This window comes from Aulonocara stuartgranti (assembly GCF_965226115.1).
Source record: "Aulonocara stuartgranti genome assembly, chromosome: 10".
In the NCBI taxonomy this organism is placed as follows: Eukaryota; Metazoa; Chordata; class Actinopteri; order Cichliformes; family Cichlidae; genus Aulonocara; species Aulonocara stuartgranti.
The window spans coordinates 1,228,767-1,249,966 of NC_138946.1; the positions used below are offsets into that span (position 1 = coordinate 1,228,767).

General features: G+C 43.5%; 2 protein-coding genes across 5 annotated transcripts; both read left to right on the forward strand.

The window, feature by feature from the left end:
- The first annotated feature begins 1,953 nt into the window (after nucleotides 1-1,953).
- LOC309715239 (uncharacterized protein) lies at nucleotides 1,954-12,570 on the forward strand. 3 transcript variants are annotated; one of them, XM_082548209.1, is made up of 5 exons: nucleotides 1,954-2,743; nucleotides 5,484-5,692; nucleotides 6,003-6,123; nucleotides 6,262-6,445; nucleotides 7,479-7,573. In XM_082548209.1, exons 1-4 carry the CDS (start codon nucleotides 2,219-2,221, stop codon nucleotides 6,442-6,444), a joined length of 1,038 nt encoding a protein of 345 aa, XP_082404335.1. In that variant the 5' UTR covers nucleotides 1,954-2,218; the 3' UTR covers nucleotide 6,445; nucleotides 7,479-7,573. The 3 variants fall into 3 exon arrangements, with proteins under 3 accessions (XP_082404335.1, XP_082404336.1, XP_082404334.1); XM_082548210.1 differs by lacking the exon at nucleotides 7,479-7,573 and adding an exon at nucleotides 12,147-12,570 and having other exon boundaries at nucleotides 1,955-2,743; XM_082548208.1 differs by lacking the exon at nucleotides 7,479-7,573 and having other exon boundaries at nucleotides 1,956-2,743; nucleotides 6,262-7,451.
- On the forward strand, nucleotides 9,346-18,843 carry LOC309715283 (uncharacterized protein). Of its 2 annotated transcripts, none has more exons than XM_082548281.1 (4): nucleotides 9,346-9,531; nucleotides 14,958-15,075; nucleotides 16,906-17,089; nucleotides 17,869-18,843. In XM_082548281.1, exons 1-4 carry the CDS (start codon nucleotides 9,518-9,520, stop codon nucleotides 17,922-17,924), a joined length of 372 nt encoding a protein of 123 aa, XP_082404407.1. In that variant the 5' UTR covers nucleotides 9,346-9,517; the 3' UTR covers nucleotides 17,925-18,843. The 2 variants fall into 2 exon arrangements, with proteins under 2 accessions (XP_082404407.1, XP_082404406.1); XM_082548280.1 differs by lacking the exon at nucleotides 9,346-9,531 and adding an exon at nucleotides 13,923-14,148.
- Nucleotides 18,844-21,200: the final 2,357 nt, after the last annotated feature.

Below are 21,200 nucleotides of genomic sequence, written 5' to 3' on the forward strand. Positions count from 1 at the left end.
TGTCGAGAAAGCAGCTAAAGTCACCAAAAGTCTGAACCAAATGAAAATTCTTTTTAAGGAGAAGCACAACCTCTGGCCTTGCTGGTAAAAGGAGCCTGATACACTTGAGATATCCAATTTGCTCTTAATCTTCGTTAATATTTATATGAGTCTCCTGAAGGAGAGAACTTTACCTCTTAATTATATGTCCGAGACCTTTTACATTCCAAGAAACTATTTTTACATCGTTTCCCTCAAAGCTCACCTCATTGTTTAACCCAAACATCATGTGTCGACTCCATCAGATATCGACTGCCATCCACGTACACACACACACACACACACACACACACACACACAAAAGAAAACACCGCACTTAAACAGCCTAAAACAGAAAACCCCATAGGCACTCCCCATCCACCCCCCACCCCCGCATAAAGCACTTCTGAGATGAAGTACTGACGTCCCTCTCGGCCTTCCACACCTCCCTCCACAGAGTGGCCAATTCAATCAGAAAAAAAGCACTAGGCTTCACTCTGTGCTCAAACAAACTGTTGAATAGGAAAAAAATAAATATACGGTCTCAGAACATTAAAGAATCTTTTACAGAAGAAGCTTAACTCATGCAGCTCTATTACGAACTATTCAGCTCAGAGTTTATAAACACGGACACCAGTAGAAAAGGCCTTCAGGTGTCCGTTATATCTCACAAGAAGTTCAGCTGGATACCGAAGTTCCATTTTTTTCTCCCACAGTATCTTCAACACCTCGCTGAGCTCACCTCCGGTGTATAATCCGGAGAGATGAGCACCTTATGGCCCTGGTATTCCAACGCTCGGTCTCTTCGCAGCCGAGTTCTTTATCCTGATAAAAGTGGATTCGTGCGATAATTGGTCTTGGTGCTGCGCCTGCCGCCGGTGGAGGTCTCAGCAAGCGGTGTGCTCGGTCGACAATAACCGGGGATTTAAGATGATCCTCCCCGACGAGTCTAGGGATCAAATCTTGAATAAATTCAGCCGGTCTGGGTCCCTCTGCTTTCTCAGGGATGCCAATGATCATAATGTTGTTTCGGCGCGATCGACCCTCCAAGTCATCCACTTTTAATGTCAGTGCTTTATTCCTGCTCTCCAAGTTGGAGACCACTTTCTCCAAGCGGGACCGGCGATTTTCCTGATCTAGAGCCTGCTCTTCCATGGATTTCACTTTCTCCAGCAGGTCTCTTTGGGATTCCTGTACTGCATGAAGAGTATGCTCCAAATTGTCAAACCTTTTGTTTATATGACGGAGAATTTTGTCGGAGATCTTCTCCCATAAAAGCCAGTGCGAACAGTAGGGTTCAGCGTTGGCCGAAGTCATAATTCGTGATGAAGAGTTAATCTGTTTACCAGCTTTTCTGGGCATCTTTTGTTGTATACGGTATAAGCTTCAATTGTTGGCTTTTTTTGCGAAGAGAAAAATGAATTAGGAGACCGCAAAAATCCGTTTGGCACGGAGGAGCGTCAGGGAACGCGTCTATTCCATGTGCTGCTCCGGAAGTCGGCCAGACTTACTGTACTTATAAACTACGGACATCACACGAATATAGTGACGTGAGACTAAACACATGATCACATTTTGTGTAAATCAGAGTTTCTTTGAAATCATCTGTACAGGAGTGTCTGCTGTGTTGAACAGGAAACAGGAAGTGTTGAGCTGAAATATGATCAGGATGATTCTGGGCTCAAGTGCGTCGCAGGTTCACGCTCTGACAGCTCTAACAGACTAGCATCCAGAGCAGATGATCTGAAGCGTGTGCTGTGGGTGCAGCTGACCCCTGACCCCAGCTACAGGGGTGATTACATAAGTTTCATGTTGTGAGACGATAAATGGGCTTCTTCATAAACATCATGTTCAGGTTTTCAGTTTCTTTTCAGAAGAAAGAAACTGACCTGAAACGTCATGTTCAGGTTTTCAGTTTCTTTTCTCCTGAATAGGAACGGAAACATTTCTGTTTAACTGACGCCCCTTCAGCAGGAGCAAACATGTCTCAAACGTCCGCAGAGTACCTGGGAATGAGTCACTACCTGATATATCCTCCTAAATATGGGTGGAGCATGAACACACCTGGGAATCTTCCGCGTTGGGTTGACGAGTCGACTGAAGTCTTACTGAGCAGAGTGTAGCAGGGCTCACTGGGAGATCAGCTGGTTTGTTCTGTATCACAGATTTTTCATTAGCACCATCATCTTGCACCGTGGACATGGAGGCTCAGAGAAAGAACAATGGATCGAATGCGATTTTTATTCACAAACATCATTTATGTTTGCATGATTTGAGAATGCACAATCAGCATTTGAGGAACATGTATCTTCTAAAAACAAACATCCCTGAATACCCTCGACCCGAGTTTCACGTGTCCAATCTGAAATACGATACACAGCAAGGAGGGTTACTGAGGATCTGGAAGGACGAAGGTTTCAAGGATCCTCACGGAGGCCTTAAGGATGCAGACGGCCTGTCCCTGGTGTGGTGGAGTCTGGCTGTGGGCCCCCAGGAGATCCAGTCAGCTGAGACCAGGCTCCTGGACAGGTTCTACCCAAACCGGATGGAGAAGCAGGCTGAAAAGAAGCCGAGCTACCTAGACGAGATCGACCCAGACCGGAACAAGCAGAAGAGCTTCCTCTGGAAGTTTGCCACCTCTCCGGCTTTCGCAGAGAAGTCCAGGTTTGGATCGTACCGCTTCACCTTCCCCCTGCACGAAGTGGTGACCGCCTACAGCCAGCAGGTACTGGTGGTGGGGGTGGGGGGGTTAAATCAATGTGTAGCTCACTGATTGATTCTGCATGTTAGGAAAACATAATTTCATTAGTACTTTTATTTTTAAAACACTGAGTTTATCCATCAGCTCAGACTGAAAGACACACGATGGCCTGAATTAAGACCTTAAACTCCTCAAGGCTTTAAGGTCTAACAGCCACTTAAAAACCTTGAAAGTCATGTGACCAGGAGTAATCTGCCAACCAGCTCCAGTGTGTTTGTGCAATTCAATTCATTTTTATTGATATAGTGGCGGGTCACAACAACAGTCACCTCATTGTGAGGTGGACCGTTAATCATAATTCATGATTAAATACAGAAAGGTGAAGCAGGGGTGGGTTGAGAGGGGTGCCGTGCCACCCTAAAATGTTCTCCTGCCACCTTAGTTTTGTATATTACAGTGTTGTTTATTAAAATAAGACAGCATTAACACTGTGAGCCTAGTTAGAGTACTGTGAGTGCATGGTGGAAAAAATGTACCATGTGAACCAATAAAAACATAGTAGCACGTGGGTTTGGTTGTTTAGGAAGAGCGCTCGCTCTCCCAAAACCTTTGAGAGATTTGTGACGTTTAGCGTGGAGTGTGTAGTTAGGGTGTAGTTAGTTTGTAGTTAGTTTGTAGTTAGGGTGTGTTAGTGTGTAGTTTGGGTGTGTTAGGGTGTAGTTAGTGTGTAATTTGGGTGTGTTAGTGTGTAGTTAGTGTGTAGTTAGTTTGTAGTTAGGGTGTGTTAGTGTGTAGTTTGGGTGTGTTAGTGTGTAGTTAGTGTGTAGTTAGTTTGTAGTTAGGGTGTGTTAGTGTGTAGTTAGTTTGTAGTTAGTTTGTAGTTAGGGTGTGTTAGTGTATAGTTAGGGTGTAGTTAGTTTGTAGTTAGGGTGTAGTTAGTGTGTAGTTTGGGTGTGTTAGTGTGTAGTTAGTGTGTAGTTAGTTTGTAGTTAGGGTGTGTTAGTGTGTAGTTTGGGTGTGTTAGTGTGTAGTTAGTGTGTAGTTAGTTTGTAGTTAGGGTGTGTTAGTGTGTAGTTAGTTTGTAGTTAGTTTGTAGTTAGGGTGTGTTAGTGTATAGTTAGGGTGTAGTTAGTTTGTAGTTTGGGTGTGTTAGTGTGTAGTTAGTTTGTAGTTAGTGTGTAGTTAGGGTGTGTTAGTGTGTAGTTAGGGTGTAGTTAGTGTGTAGTTTGGGTGTAGTTAGTGTGTGTTAGTGTGTAGTTAGTTTGTAGTTAGTGTGTAGTTAGGGTGTGTTAGTGTGTAGTTAGTTTGTAGTTAGTGTGTAGTTAGTGTGTGTTAGTGTGTCGTTAGTGTGTAGTTTGGGTGTGTTAGTATTTAGTTAGGGTGTAGTTAGTTTGTAGTTAGGGTGTAGTTAGTGTGTAGTTAGGGTGTGTTAGTGTGTAGTTAGTTTGTAGTTAGTGTGTAGTTAGTGTGTGTTAGTGTGTCGTTAGTGTGTAGTTTGGGTGTGTTAGTATTTAGTTAGGGTGTAGTTAGTTTGTAGTTAGGGTGTAGTTAGTGTGTAGTTTGGGTGTGTTAGTTTGTAGTTAGTGTGTAGTTAGTGTGTAGTTTGGGTGTGTTAGTGTGTAGTTTGGGTGTGTTAGTGTGTAGTTAGGGTGTGTTAGTATTTAGTTAGGGTGTAGTTAGTTTGTAGTTAGGGTGTAGTTAGTGTGTAGTTTGGGTGTGTTAGTGTGTAGTTAGGGTGTGTTAGTGTGTAGTTAGGGTGTGTTAGTGTGTAGTTAGTTTGTAGTTAGTGTGTAGTTAGTGTGTGTTAGTGTGTCGTTAGTGTGTAGTTTGGGTGTGTTAGTGTGTAGTTTGGGTGTGTTCGTGTGTAGTTAGTTTGTAGTTAGGGTGTAGTTAGTGTGTAGTTTGGGTGTGTTAGTTTGTAGTTTGGGTGTAGTTAGTGTGTAGTTTGGGTGTGTTAGTTTGTAGTTTGGGTGTGTTAGTGTGTAGTTAGGGTGTGTTAGTGTGTAGTTAGTTTGTAGTTAGTGTGTAGTTAGTGTGTGTTAGTGTGTCGTTAGTGTGTAGTTTGGGTGTGTTAGTGTGTAGTTTGGGTGTGTTCGTGTGTAGTTAGTTTGTAGTTTGGGTGTAGTTAGTGTGTAGTTTGGGTGTGTTAGTTTGTAGTTAGGGTGTAGTTAGTGTGTAGTTTGGGTGTGTTAGTTTGTAGTTTGGGTGTAGTTAGTGTGTAGTTTGGGTGTGTTAGTTTGTAGTTAGTGTGTAGTTAGTGCGTTAACTTGTTTCCATTCTGTGCAATTCGAGTATGAACTACTTTTGGACAACTTTTTTTCTTCCCCCTTCTAATCTGTAGTGGTTCAGTCCACTTTGTGGAGGGCTTTCTTATAAAGCAGCAAACTATTTCTCCAGGCTAAATGATGATCCTCTAAATTTATGACACGCCATTTCCTCTCCAGATTACGAGTCATCTGCTTTAGGCTACGTGTTTGAGAATTATACCACGGAGTCAGGTACTTCTGATTAGAGGCCTTAGTTTTCACAGGAGCTACAGTATCCAGAGTCGTACGTAGTGAGGAGGTGAAATTATTAACAAGATAATCGACCTCTGTTGGGGTAGCGTTCAGATAGCTGCTCTGCTCTGTGTTGGTACAGGGCATTGAAGATGATAACAGTGGGTGGATTATATTGTTGTGTGATTGTTAAACGGTGTACAGTGTGTCAGGTTAGTGACCTTTGTGTGTGTCTCTCACACTGAAATTCCTGTTGTTGTCTCCAGTTTTGCTCCGGAGCTCCGCCCATGATAAAGGTGTTCAAGACCGCCCTCTACAATCAGGAAGTGCAGTACTCTGTGCTGGTCCACAGCCCGGCCAGAGAGAAGCTCTTCTCAGAGTATCCTTCGCTTGCTTATGATGACCCGAACGCCGTCTTCACTTACAGAGACGGACACTTCATCTGGAGGTCACAGGCCATGTGCGAGACACACAGGCAAGTGTTAAAAGTCTCCACTGAAATAAATGTGATCGACCAGGTTGATGGGATCGACCACTGATGATGATGAAGATCTGCTGTAATATTATAAAAACCACAAACAAAGCCAAAGATGATGGACACAACGAGTCCGTGCAGTGTCTGATATTCATGTTGGTTTTTCCTTTAATTTGTCATTGGTCGCTTTGCTTCCTGTCATGGAGACAACCTGAGCATCAGATTTGATGCTGGCACTGAGAGCTCTGTCAGGGAAGCAGTCTGAAGTCCTCTGTGAGCTGATTGGTTGTGTCTCTGACTTTCTTCTCAGTTGGAAATTGACCCAAGAACCTGACAAAAACCAGATGGAAGCTGACAGTCTATATTCTTTTGAACGGCAGTTTTATGTTTGGGATAATGTCGCCATCGCCCTGCACATGGATCATGGACAGGTACCTGCCCCTCCTACTCCTCCGTCTATAGAGACGCCTGAAGCATTTTACAAGAAGCTGTTGCCTATAAATTTGGTAAAAATTTAAACAAAGTGTTGAAGTTTCTCACCTTGTTTCTCTGCTCGGTTTCGTTTTCAGGTGCTGAAGTTTGACTGTGATCGACTGAGAGCAAACCTCACGTACTGTGAGAAACCTGAACAGAGTGCTGCACCTGGAATCCAGTATGACAGTTTTGAAAATGCTAAATCACTGGTTGGACATTTGTGGCCTGACGCAGGCTTCCCGCTGGGGAAGGAGCCTTCACTCAGCCTTGTTTTCTAAGGTAATGAATCAGTAATTAAAGGAATCGTTTCTGTTGTCATTACAAATACACAAACACTGACACATGGAGGTTTACACAACTACTAAAGGTGAAGGTAACAATCCTCACCTGGGATCTATTTGCTTGTAATTATGTGTGTGTGAAAGGTCAGTGAGTTTCTGGCCTCCAGATAGGTCACTGCATGTTTCACACTGATGACACCACCGTGGTTGGTCCCTGATGGAGCTGAGACAGAGAACAGGGTGGAGGTAGAGAACTTGTCCTGCTGGTGCTCAGAAAATAACCTGAAAAGCTGAACGTCCTTCAAACCAAAGAGCTCATCATGGACTTCAGGAGGCACAGACAGCCCCCCCCCCCTTCCCCGGCAGTATAAATGGAGAACAGGTTGAATCTGTCTCCACCTTCAGGTTTCTACACACCCACATCTCTGCTGATCTCACCTGGACCCACACCACCATCACCCTGGTAAAGAAGGCCCAGCAGCAGCTGCACCTCCTCCGTGTCCTGAGGAAGAAGAACCTGGACCAGGAGCTGCTGCTGACCTTCTCCCCTCCTCAGTGGAGACCATGCTCTCCTCCTGCCTGCTGTACTCTGGGGCCTCGACTGAGAACAGCAAGGCTGCACAGAGGGTCACCACCCAAAACATCACTGCCAACCCTGGAGGCCATCGCCAGCTCCTCCTGTCTGTGAACCATCACAGGTGACCCCGCCCACCACCTGTTTGACCCGCTGCCCTCTGGTCTGTACCTGACCTCAATCAGGTCATCCAAGACACATCCACCTATCCACCTCATCAGTCGCAGCCATGATCTGAGTAACCCTCATCAAGTCGTTTTTTGCACCGCTTCCAAACACTTTGGACTTTGTCCTGTAATGTTTGCCTTTCTGTTGTTTTGTATTTATTCCTGCTCTCTTACCATTTTTATTTCATGCCGGCACAGTTGTTGTGGAGAAACCATAATTTCATTGTACATGTAAAAGGATAATAAAGCTTTATTCTATTCTATTTTATTCTATTCTATGTTTCATCCAGTGGTGCACTGACCTTTTATTCTGAGCCATGGGAAAAACAGAAGCATTATCAAAGGATCTGCAGGACAAGATAGTTGAACTTTATAAAAACAGCAAAAGGATATAAAACGATATCCAGGGAACTGAGGATGCTAATCATCAATGTCCAAACTCTAGTTAAGAGGTGAAAAATGACAGATTCGTTCAACACCAGCTGATTCAACAACTTCAGCTGATTCAAGATGCACAACAAGGAAAAAATAGGCTGCATGGTCGAGTCTTAAGAAGAAAGTCGTTACTACGCCGATGCCACAAAACTGCCCGTTTACAATAAGCCAACAGCACAGAGAAACTTCTTCTAAAATGAAGCTTCTGCAGAGGTCCTCTCCATCTCCTGACCTCAGCATCATTCAGCCACTCTGAGGAGATCTCAGAGCTGCAGCTCCAGACAGACCCAGAAAGATGTGAACAGGCCAAAGTTTTACCAAGAGCAATGGGCAGCAGCTTTAGCATCTGAGACAATAAAGTTCCCTGAACACAAATACCATAACAAGCTGCCATTAATATGAGAGGAGGCGATACATCGTATTAAGAACCACAAACACAAAAGTTTGATAATGAAGCTTCACACAGACAGAAAAGTTGTATATAATTATTCATGTTCTCTGAGGAATAATAATGATTGCATTTATATAGCGCTTTTCTAGGCTGTGCTTTACACTTCCACTATTCATTCACTCACATTCACACACGGGTGTAGGCAGCTACAGGTGTAGCCACAGCTGCCCTGGGGCAGACTGACTGAAGCGAGGCTGCCATATCGCACCATCGGCCCCTCTGGCCAACACCAGCAGGCGGCAGGTGAAGTGTCTTGCCCAAGGACACAACGACCAGGCAGAAAAATCACAAATTCTGTCAGGATTCATAAACTGATGAGTACATCTGTAGATGGATGGAGTCTCATCTCACACTGTCACCTCTAACATGTCCGTGTCTGCGCTCTCTCAGCTGAGAACTACAGCAGGACCTGATGGAGCTGAGGACTCTCTGGGCTCTGTGCATCTGCTAACGGATCCATGCTGTCTGTATAAATGTGTGCGTGTGCTAAGGACGTGGGAGGTGGTACAGCAGCGCTCCCTGGTGGACAGGACAGTCTATCCATGAATACATCAATCAATATAAAAGTTTTGAATTGGTTTGTGTAAAGATATCTTTAAAATTAAATGTTTAACAGCATAGTTTAGGTTTCAGTTTCAGCTAAGTTGATGATGGAAAATTTGCTCAGAACACTTTTTCATCCTTTTCAAACTGAACATCCAGGAATGTGTAATAATAACTGTTAGGTGGTGCTTGTATCATCCATCTTTCCTCACACACACTGTCAGCCAGTAAGTACTCTGCTCACATAAGCAGCTCAGTCATTCCAAGTCCAGTCCACAAAGACCTCACCCACATCCACACGAGGCCCACAGGGCGGGGTAACAGGCGAAGGTCCAGGGAAGTCTGTACAAGGAGAGGAGATATACGTTAGAGAGGAGCACTAGGAGATACGAGATCACTCAGCGAGCCAGGGCTACACTGACACAGGTTAGCACAACGATCCAGCAAAGAAGCAAACCCCACTGGGGCCTTGAGTGGTGCAGGAGTTATAGTCCGTGATGAGAGGGAGTTGAGTAGAGCTGTACAGACAAGGACAGAGGTGGGGACCGGAGCAGGCACGTGCAGAGGGGGGGGGCTAGAGGGGCTTGAGCACCCGCCCCTTTCCTGATGGGTGCCCAAAGTGCCCTTTTGTTGAGGCAACTTTTTTAAAAAATTTGTTTTTAATGTGTGCGTGCGGAGTCCTGTCTGTGCCCCTCAACAATAATATTTAACTATTAATCACAGTTTTGCTAAATAAAAGGATCTGGCTTGCATCAGTCACATGATCACATTTAACCAATGATCGCCCTTGACGGCAGAACGCGCTGGTTACGAGCCGGGAACGAGCTCACAAAGAGCACGCGCATTTTTAGCGGTCCGGAGCTGTAGGAGAAACACAAGTTAACTCAGACACACAGACTGATGCGACAAAACCAGTAAGTAGGTGTACAGCGTACACTGTAGTGTGTAGCACACAGGAGTATTAGCTTATTACGTACACGTTGGTAAGTTGTCTTGTTGCAACTGACGAACTGAAACAAACGAGCGCGCTGTGTGTGCAACAGCGTGACAAACATTACCTGTCCTTTTATTAACTGCACAAGCAGTGCTGGTCACAGCTGCTGGCTACCTGTGTAAGGCTGTCATGGGTCTGTAGCTCTGTCACCGTTTTAGGGAACATATTTAGTTTTAAAGTAAGTTTCCGGGCTTTTCCTGCCTTTCTGGAGGGATTATATTTCACTAAAAACGATCTAATATGCATGTCCCCATAATTATGCATTATTATAATTATAATATATTAAAAAACACACGCTGTATTTTAAAGAACATACATTAAGAAGCAGATTATATTAGATTTATATTTTAAATAAGACAAAAGTTGGATTTTACAGCAGTAAAATGATTGTATCTCTACAGTTTAAACATGTAATAAGCTTTGCCCTGCACAGAGTGGATAGTGAAACAAATGGAATCATCATAAATACATTATTTCATATTTATTACTTCCCCCTCCTCTTTGCTTTATTATTGTAGCTCTAGTAATAAATAATAATGTAAGGATGCCCATAGTATATACAGTATTCTGAAGAAGGTCTAAAGTGTCACTGTGTGTGCGTGCATTGTCAACATTGTGCAGACATGGCTGGTAAGGACATGAGGAGGAAACAGCAGGAGCTGTGTGAGGCTACTAAAGGCAGTGCTATAACATTTTTCTGTCATCATTTTATTTTAGATTAAGTGCTGGAGTTGTTAGGTGTGGATAATTAGATTATAGTTTATTGCAATAGCAAGTTGTGCCTTGTTCTCAGATAGACAGCAAGTGCAGAGTGATATATGAAATGATGGGAAGGAAGGAAGAAGAGAAGCAAAGAGTGATTCACAGGCAGAGCCTAAATTATTTCTCACAGTTTTTTGTGTCCTTATGGTTCCAAGCGCTGTCACCAATCTTTGCATTTTGTTATTATCTCATGACACTTGTTTAATCAGCTACCATCTCTCCTGTGGACTTTTTAATGTCTACAGTCTCAGATCAGCACAGCCCTGCCCTTCCCATATTAGATTCTTGATGAATGTGTGTTGTTGTTATTCAGCCTGGTTCAATGTGCCCCTTTTTAACTTTGAGCACCCGCCCCTTTAAACCTCTCTGCACGGCCCTGGACCGGAGCCTGACTCCGCCCTGGTGAGAAACAGCAAAACAACAAGAAACAACATCCCAGAGATCCTGGAGAGCATGACAAAAATGTAGACCTTATGAATGCATCTGAATCGTTCAGCTCAAGCCTTTAAGAACATCAGGATGGGCTTTTAAAAGAGTGACTCTATAAAGAACCTGCGCCTTACTCTGTTACATTAAAGTGTAAAACACACATTTATGAAGGCTAATGTGCAGCATGGAGCCGTGCTCTAAAATACTGCCACAGAACTTTCTGTGAAGCTGGATTTAAGAAATAAATGTTAAAGTTACAGTTTTTAGAGCGTGTGCCAGTAAAGGAAGTGACATCATTGAAGGAGAACAGGAACAAAGTGAACAAACTCAGAGTCATCCTCCTCTGTGCTCACTCAGACCTACACCAGGACAATCACAGGATGCTCTTATGAGCCCAGCTGCGCCCCCTGCTGTCGAAAACCCAAACAGCACTGACGGTGCAGCAGCTCTGGAGTTCGGTGGTTTTCCTGGCTGTAGTCACATCACATCAGACACTAATATTTGCACTGTTTATTGATCAGGAAATTATCAGATCAAAAAATAAATGACTAAATACTGACAGGTGGCTGTTTCTCAACTCAGACCTCCACATTATTCTGAATGACAGTTAAAAACTTGAAGATGTTTGGTTTGCTGTCATGTGTGATGAGGAATAATCAATAAATGGATTGAGCATTTATTGATTATTCTGATTGTAATCATCTGTATTCTTTTTTCTGTCCAGATTTTAATCTTATAGTTTCTATGACAGACTGTAAAAATCATACAATAAGCTCCACTTATTGTATGATTTGCTATTTGTAATCATGTTGTGGATAAATGGATGAAAAGGTAAACGGCACAAAAGGAAGAGCTGGAGGAGCGTAACCATGGCAACGTGATTGGGTATAAAAGAGGCAGAGGTTCGCTAATCTTCAAAAAACTGTGTCTGGAAAATGTGGAACAATTCTTCTTGGTGTGAAACTGTGAATCATCTACAGTAATATTATCATCAAAGGATTCAGAGAATCTGCAGGAATCTCTGTGCAGTGACACGGCTGTGATCTTCAAACCTGTATGAAGGTTGATGAACAGCATGGAGACAAACTCTCACTGTTCTCGGTCATCGCAGTCTAAAGCGTTTGCAAACAAAGGGATCTTTAAGTTTCCGGGTCGGTTGCTACTAACAGACTTACATTTGTTTATTTTTGCTCACAAGCGACAGAACTGATACGTACGAGCGATGAACGCTGAATGAGACGCGAAAGAAACTCAGAGAGCTTTTTCAGGGGGATGATGAAATGAAAGTAAAACATATGTAAATCCAAAGCATCTGACCTCAGCCTGTGTTCCACATCTCTCTAGATTACACACAACATCCACGAGCAGGAAGTCCTCATCAATAGTTCCTGTTCCAAAAACACATCGAACAAAAGGTCAAAGGTGGCTGCAGGAGACCACTGAGGACAGTTTGTGCCCATCTCGTCTTTAACAGAGTTTAAATGTGTTTTTCAGCCCTGACGGCCAGTGGGCTGGCCTTGTGTTTCGCTTTTTCTGTTACCTGTTTCTTGCAGGTAGGTGGAGCTGACCCAATTATAGATGCAGCACACCTGAGAAGGCCAGTCCCAGTGTATGCACCTGGACTGAACCAGCGGGGTCTCTGGCTCTCTCCGTCTGGCACCCATCAGATTCATTTGAGGCTTCAGTTATGGCTGTTATATCATTTCAATTGTGTTTAAGTTTCTTCACCTTATCGTCATTAAAAATATCTCACAGCCTTTAAAAGCCTGTGTGTGGTCGCCCACTTGCTTGTCACGGGTTGTGACATATGAGAGATCAAAAATGTTGGAAAAATAATAATTTAAGATTAAATTTTGAGATCGAACTTTGTTGAGCTATGTTCCAGAAACAGGCGAATGTTATCATATGTATATTACTGTATATTTAACCTTTCAATATCACAGTATTGTCCGATGCAGCTACTGAGAGACGTTACTTTGCAGACGCTCACATGGATCCTGCTGCTGTCTGCAGGTGTTTAACAAGCAAACATCTGCTAAACTCTATGTGTCTATGTAATCTGCTAAATGAATTACTAATGAGTTTCATTAGCCTGCTGTCTGAGCTGCAGTCGGGTTTAACTTCATTAACACTTGAACCTGTAACAGAAGTGGAAACAGTGAAATAGAGGTAGATGACAGGAGTTTGGTGGTTTTGCAGGGGAAGTGTTTCTTCTTTCTTTCCCTGTGATGTTTATCAGTGCTGGTGCTGAAATATGGAAGCTGATGTTTAGACTATTTCCTGTGTGAGGGCGCTCAGGCTTTGTCCCATTTGCATGTCCTGGACTGTGGGGGCGTGGTCTGAATATAAGCCTGGTGATCAGAGATCACTCACACTCCTGACAGGAAGCATCAGCCTCCACCTGATCATGCAGACACAAAGAAACAGGAGAGGATATATACAACACTTCATAAACTGTAAGCATCTGTGGCTGAATGAGCTGAAGAAGCTCGCTCATGACTTGAAGAACCCGTATCTCCTAAAAGAAAACGTCCCTGAATACCCCCGACCCGAGTTTCACGTGTCTCACCTGAAACACGACACAGAGCGAGGGGCTTTATGTTGGATCAGGACAGACGGCGGCTTCAAGGATCCTCACAGAGGCTTCAGGGATCCACACAAATGGCCCCTGGTGTGGTGGAGTCTGGCTGTGGGGCCCGAGGAGATCCAGGCGGCCGAGACGAGGCTCCTGGAGAAGACCTACCCAAACCGGACGAAGGAGCAGGCTGTGAAGCAGCAGAGCTTCCTGTGGAGATTTGCCACCTCTCCGGCCTTCAGTGAGAAGTCCAGGTATGGATCGTACCGCTTCACCTTCCCCCTGCAGGACGTGCTGAGCGCCTACAGCCAGCAGGTATGTTTACATTTACAGAGGGGGGAATTTTTTCTTCCTGAAGATACAAACATTATTCAAAACTCAACAACTCTTTATCCACAACAGTCTGAGTTTGTGTCAAAGCTACACACTAAAAATAATAAACACCGTGTGACCAGGAACAATCTGTCAGCTTTTCTCTGTGTGTTATCAGTACATCATGTACATTACCTCAGGTGTGTGACAGGTGTGAGTCTCCCACTGAAAGACCTTCTGTTGTGTCCAATTTTGCTTTGGAGCTCCGCCCATCATGAGAGTGTTCAGGACCTGCCTGTTCAAAAAGAAAGTGCAGTACTCTGTGTTGGTCCACAGCCCAGCCAATCGCGAGCTCTTCTCAGAGTTTCCATTACTTCCTGGTAATGACCCGAACGCTGTCTGCGCGTACAGAGACGGACGCTTCATCTGGAGGTCGGAGGCCATGTGTGAGACACACAGGTGAGAAACAGCGATAAACGCTCACAGACAAAGGAAGAGGGTCAACAAGTTATTGTCTGTGCTCATGCTGAGCAGCAGGGAAGAACACCTGGGCTTCTTGGAGACTCTGGGATGGTAGGAACACTTGGATGTAGGAGACAGGAACAGCCTGATCTAAACCAGAGTGGTGTTGGTTTTTCACCCTTAACATCCTGTTACAGGATAAGGTTGCTCCAGAATGCACTTGTACCAGGACACGCTGTGTTCAGGTCAGTGATCAGCTTAGTTGTCGTACATCTGATCTGAGGCATCCAGGTCGGTGCAGAGCTTTTTGGACCATGACACCATTTGTAGTTTTGCGTGCGTCATTTTAATTCCAACAATCAAGATGTGACTGAAGTGCACGCTTTCAGTTTTAATTCAGCGGGTTTCACAAAAGTAAAAATGTGTTAGTTAGAGTCACTGCCCTGAGTCAGAGAAATCATGTGCCTCATTCACAAGTGATGGGAAGGTGGAGGATGGGGTTGGGGGCATCCTCAGTAATGTGCACCAGACCTTTGTGATGGAGCTCAATCTGAAGGCAAATACATTCAATCTACATTGCAGCCCTCAAATATCATGAGCGTGCTGCCACTATAACTATGGTGGAGGAGTCCCTGCAATGACAATTACCAAATTTTAAAAAGTTTCCTCCTGACATCCAGTCAGCTGATCTTTTCCAATAATTTTATGTATATATTTAAGTATATTTAAGACTTTTACTGTCTGCTTTACGTGGAGTCAGATAATACTGCCACACTGATACTGTTTGTCTTTGGCCTTCCTCTCAGGTACGAGCTGATCCACAGACCTGATGCAAGTCAGATGGACTCTCTGGAGCTGTTTGGACAGCCTGAGTTTTATCTTTGGGATAATGTTGCCATCGCCCTGCATGTGGAGAACGGACAGGTGGTTATGGTATAATCTGGCTGTAAATAACAATTAAATGTAAAAATCAAATGGCCTGTATCTGTATAGCACTTTACACAGCCAGTCACACACAGGTGATGGCAGCTACATTGTAGCCACAGCTGCCCTGGGGCGCACTGACACTGGCGCCACCGGGCCCTCCGACCACCACCAGTAGGCAACGGGTGAAGTGTCTTGCCCAAGGACACAACGACCGAGACTGTCGGAGCCGGGGCTCGAACCGGCAACCTTCCGATTACAAGACGAACTCCCAACTCTTGAGCCACGATCGCCCCACAACAACAAACTAACCTCCTCTGTGAATTGCAGATTTATTGTTGTGGAGGGGTTTGCTAGTCCCAGTGATCCCAGAGGCTTTATTGTCGGAGTGCTGGGCAGTGGCCAGCACACACTGGCAAACTGATCCCAGCTACTGAGACTCCTCCAGGTGACTGGTGACTGGTTCCGGAGACAGGCCGGACTTTGTCTCAGCTGGGGTGGATATCTTAGTATCCCCTAGTTTTCCCAGGTGGACAAGAGGATATGTTCCCTGCACCTTCAGGTCAGGGAATAGGTCCTGACTGTCATCTGTGCCTGTGCGCCAAACAGCAGTTCAGAGTAACCTGCCAGCGTGCTCCACCTGGGGGCTGTCGTCTTACTGGGAGAATTCAACACTAATGCGGGCAACAACACTGAGACCTGGAAGGGCATGATTGGGAGGAAGGGTCTTCCAGATCTGAACCAGAGCTGGACTCCTGTGTGAACCAGGGTGTCTGTAACTGCACATGGCACTAGGACACCCCATACCACAGGTCGATGATCAATTTTGTAATTGTATCATCAGATCTGTGGCCGTATGTTCTGGACATTTGGGTGAAGAAAGATGGTGAGCTTTTAACTGATCACCACCTGGAGGCAGAATTGGATCAGGTGGCAGGGGACGATGGTGGACAGACCTGGTGCACCTGAACGTAAAATGAGGGTTCGCTGGGAACACCTGACAGAGGCGAGATCTTCAACTGCTGCACTGAGCTGCGGCTGCAAGGTCGTTGGTGCCTGTCGTGGTGGTAACCCCCAAACCAGATGCAGGACAGCGTAGTGCAGCTGATTTGACTGAGGATATTGTTGGGTTGGAAGGAATACATCAAGGACCTCCTTAATCCCAGTCTTCCATAAAGCAAGCAGAGTCTGGAGACCTGGGGAGTGACTAGTCCATCACCAGAGTGAGGTCACTGAGGCAGCTAAACAACTCCTTGGTGGCGGGGCCCTTGGTGTGAATGAAGTTCGCCCTGAGTTTCTGAAGGATCTGGATCTTGCAGGGCTGTCTTGGTTGATATGCCTCTACAATGTTGTGTGGAGAGGGGCAGTACCTCTGGACTGGCAGACTGGGATGGTGGTTACCATCTTCAAGAAGAGGGACTGAAGGGTGTCCTCTGACTGTAGGGGCATTGGTAGATGAGGAGTTTGACCATTTGTGAGGGGCTCAAAGTACAGCCATTACTCCTCTACATCGAAAGGAGCCAGTTAAGCTGGTTTGGCCATGTAACAAGGAAGCCTCCTGGGTGCCCTACTGGGTGAGGTGTTCTGGGCATGTTCCGCTGGGAGGGGGTCCCAGGACAGACCCAGGACACACTGGAGAGATTATATCTCTTGGCTGGCCCGGGAACACTGGAGGAGGTGGCTGCGGCCTCCATAACGCGGCCTCAGATAAGCGGAAGAAGATGGATGGATAGAACAAACTCACAGGCTGATGTGTGTCTGACAGTTAAGCTCTTAACTAATCTTTGTAGTCACTAAGCTTTATTGTTCACTCTCTCTTTTCTTTTTCAGGTACTGAAGTTTGATTCTGACCAACTGAGAGAGAACCTGAAATTCTGTGAACCAGACAGACCCACAGTCACACCCAACTTCTATTTTGATCATTTTGAAAACGCTAAAATCTTGGTTAACCAATTGTGGCCCGACTCAGACTCCCTGCTGGAGGAGGAGCCTTCACTCAAGCTCAGTTTCAAAGGTAATTAATCCATAATTGAAACCAGCATTTCCTTTATCGGACTGGGTGAAGATGCCAGGTTTATGCTTTGGTACAAAACTTTATTCCATATTTGTTTTTTTTAAACTAAAAATCACTAAAACCAGTTTGTTTGTAGGACAAGTTAATGATTCAGATAAAGCATCACACAGATACCTGCTAATCAGCACCATCCAGAGAAAACTGTGGAATCTGACCAAAGCTCTTAGTCAGACTTGTTGGATGGTCTGTTATCAGAATCAGAATCAGAATCAGAATACTTTATTGATCCCTGGGGGAAATTATTTTTTGTTACAGTGCTCCATTTTAAACCAACAGTAACCTATTACAGTAACCTCAGAGCAGCCATGTTATTGGTCAGGTGATGTCATTAAAAATGCTCTAAAAGGCTCCAACAGCACAAACAAGGTCCAGAGGTCCAGTTCAGGTGAAGCTAGCAGACAGCTAGCAGCTACACCCACCTGTGTCACCATCCACCTGTCAGTTACATAGGCCACGCCCCTAGTAATGCAGACTTTATTCCTTAATACAATTTAAAAAGCTGTTAGGAAGGTAGAAATGATCTGCAGAGACCAAACAGTTTGCGTATCAGGCTGTAAACATGTTTCATTCTGCTGTAAAGCTTTAACAGTCTGTGGGACTGACTCACTGCTGCCTCTGCTGGACGTCAGAGGAATTGCAGGTTTTAGCTTCAAACACTGGCTTCAGTTTGGGAATGAAGACCACGTCTGTCTCTGACATATTCTCCTCTTTCTCTGCAGCGCTCTTTCTTTCCATGAGAAAACCAAAGAGGATTAAAGACTTTACTGAAGTTTGAAGCCTGCCTGCAGTGAGACGACGCCTCCAGTTTAAACTCTGTTTGTTTGCTGTTCCGTATTTTAGACCAACCAAGCATATTGTTTGATAGCGGTGTGGCCACAGCTTTAGATAACGCGTATTTATGGGTTTTGAACGTATGAATTCATACATTGTTGTGTTGTTTTAACCTTTGGTGAGATAAGAGTGGGTGGGGCATCACAGCGCTGCATCTCTAACCTACAGCAGAGGTCGGTGTTGTTGGTGTGACGGGTGGATGGATGTGACGTGTTCATGTACCCAAAGTTTAATATGAGACATTTCTGTATTTTGGCAAAGTGAAAGCTGGTTTTATTTTGTATCTGAAACACAAAGATGACTTTATTCATTTATTCATGCTTTGATCCAAACAGAAGAATAATATATCGAGTGCAGAGAGAGTATGAGCGTGCAGCGTTTAAAGCGTGGAAGTAATCACATTACTTTGAGTTTGATTCCATAAAAAGTGACAAAAACATTAGCGTCCGCTGATCGCCGCGTGGGAAGAAAACTTCTTTTTACAGCGAAAAAACCCTAAACCTCCGAGCGAGCACCGAGTGCGCTGCCACGGGAATGTGACACAGAGAAACTCCCGGATCCTCCCACTGACATGACCGCTGCAGCTCACCTGCACCAGAGCACACCTCCGCCTGCTTTACAGGTGAAAACAGAGCAACAGGCCCGCTGAGTCTTTGATTTTATTTATTTTCTGCTGTGTTTTACTTGCATCGATTTGAAAGACTGAGTGTAAACACAAAACATATTTTATTTTATGAGCTGGAATGTGCAGAAAATAGGTTTAAATGTTAAACTAATTTCTTCCAGTCAGAGAATGTTGCATATAATTAAATTTTTGCTTGATGCATAAAGTTAAAAGATTAAAACTAATAAAACAAGTTTTAAAAAGAGACTTTTCCATTTGATTACATTTTATATGATAGATTATGTAGAAAAAGTAGAATTGGGCTGAAAGATCTGTCGCTTTATCACCTGTTCAGGTTGTAAATCGTGTTTTTAAAAAATAACTACACTCAAAAAATGAAACGTTGACTTTAATTAAAATTAGTTTGTCAACAGGTTCCATGAAATTACATTGTGTTCGTTTAAAGCAAAAATCTTTAAGTCATTTGACTTAAGACTTTGGGGGGGAGGGGGTCTATACTTTTGTTGTTAAAGTGTTCCGTCTCAATTACGCACTGTATGCTTTTTATATTTTTAGTAGTGTGTCCCACAAACAGCAAATCTTGTCAAAAAAGTAAGAAATCTTTGGGGGTGCTTCAGCTTCAGCACCCCCAAAAATGAATCAAAGCACCCTTTTTTTTACGTGCGCTCAAAAAAAAAATTGAGCGCACGTAAAAAAAAGTTTGCAGGTGCAAGTGTTGCATTTTGAGGAGAAATTTATTTTATTTATTTGAGTGAACAAAATTCACTCCTGCTTGTGTGACGTGATCACCAGTTTAGCTCGCTGGGCTGTTTTAGCTCAGTGAGATGAGCAGCCGCTCTCAGACCAGGAGGTCCGGGTTCAAGTCCCGCTTACGCCAACATTTTCTTCAGTTAACACTTCAACTGTTTAAACTCTTTTCCACACAAATTTCAGCTTTTTCACTACTTTTCAGCACAAATTCCAGCTTCTTAAGCTGTTTTTAGCACAAACTTCAGCTTCTTTTCCTCTTTTCAGCAGAAAGTCTGCTGATTCACCTTTTCTTAGCACAATTTTCATCCTCTTCTGCTCTTGTCAGCACAATTCAGCTTCTTCTGCACAGTGAATATTTTTTCTCTCATCATATCTTTGCTTGAGACCAGAGCAGGCGTTGCTCAGTGGGTTGAGCAGCCACGATGAGGTCTGGTGGCAAAGGTTCGAATCCTACATGTGACATTTGCGGCGCATCTTTCCTGCTTGCATGCACTCTGCGTTATTGACACTGCTTAGTGTGCCCCTTCAAATACAGCAGTTTTCAGCAAACAGTTCAGTTTCCAGCAGGTAGTTCTTCTTCTGCTATTTTCAGATTACACTACACGGCATTCACACTGCATTTTCACAGGAAATGCAACTTCTTCTAGTTACAACTGTTTTTGCATTACTGCCGCCTTGTGGATATACGAAGTATATCGATCCTAATTAACTTAACTTAAATGTTATGCCATCAAGTAACACATTAGTATTCTGTACAGACAATAATAGAGACAATTACATAGACTTTATTAGAAAAACATATTTTAACTTAACAATAACATATAATTTAAGTAAAATGAAAATAAATAATTTATATAGACTGGTTAGGACATGCTTTTTAAAAAAGTGGGAGAAAAATCATCAGAAATATCAGAAAAGCTGTTAATGCGACATTTGGTGAGTTACATTACATTGAGTTACATTACAGTGAGCTACATTACATTGAGTTACATTACATTGAGTTACATTACAGTGAGTTACATTACAGTGAGCTACATTACAGTGAGCTACATTACATTGAGTTACATTACATTGAGTTACATTACAGTGAGCTACATTACATTGAGTTACATTACAGTGAGTTACATTACAGTGAGCTACATTACAGTGAGCTACATTACATTGAGTTACATTACAGTGAGTTACATTACAGTGAGCTACATTACATTGAGTTACATTACAGTGAGTTACATTACAGTGAGCTACATTACATTGAGTTACATTACATTGAGTTACATTACAGTGAGTTACATTACAGTGAGCTACATTACATTGAGTTACATTACAGTGAGCTACATTACAGTGAGCTACATTACAGTGAGTTAAATTACAGTGAGTTACATTACATTGAGTTACATTACATTGAGTTACATTACAGTGAGCTACATTACAGTGAGCTACATTACATTGAGTTACATTACATTGAGTTACATTACAGTGAGTTACATTACAGTGAGCTACATTACATTGAGTTACATTACATTGAGTTACATTACAGTGAGCTACATTACAGTGAGCTACATTACAGTGAGTTAAATTACAGTGAGTTACATTACATTGAGTTACATTACATAAAACATGAATCTGAAATTCATTTGACTCGATGGTTCAGTCATAAGCTTTAGTTTTCCCACAATCCTTTGCGGTTCAAAGGGTTTGAACAAAGTCGTTGGTGCCTTTGTGTTTCGATCAGTGTTGTTGATCAATCGTCATGCCAATGTGCATATTAATTATCATAAGTGACCTCACAGCCCTTCGTTCCTTCAGTGGGCTATTTTCAGTCATTATGCAAATGTCCTGTTTGTA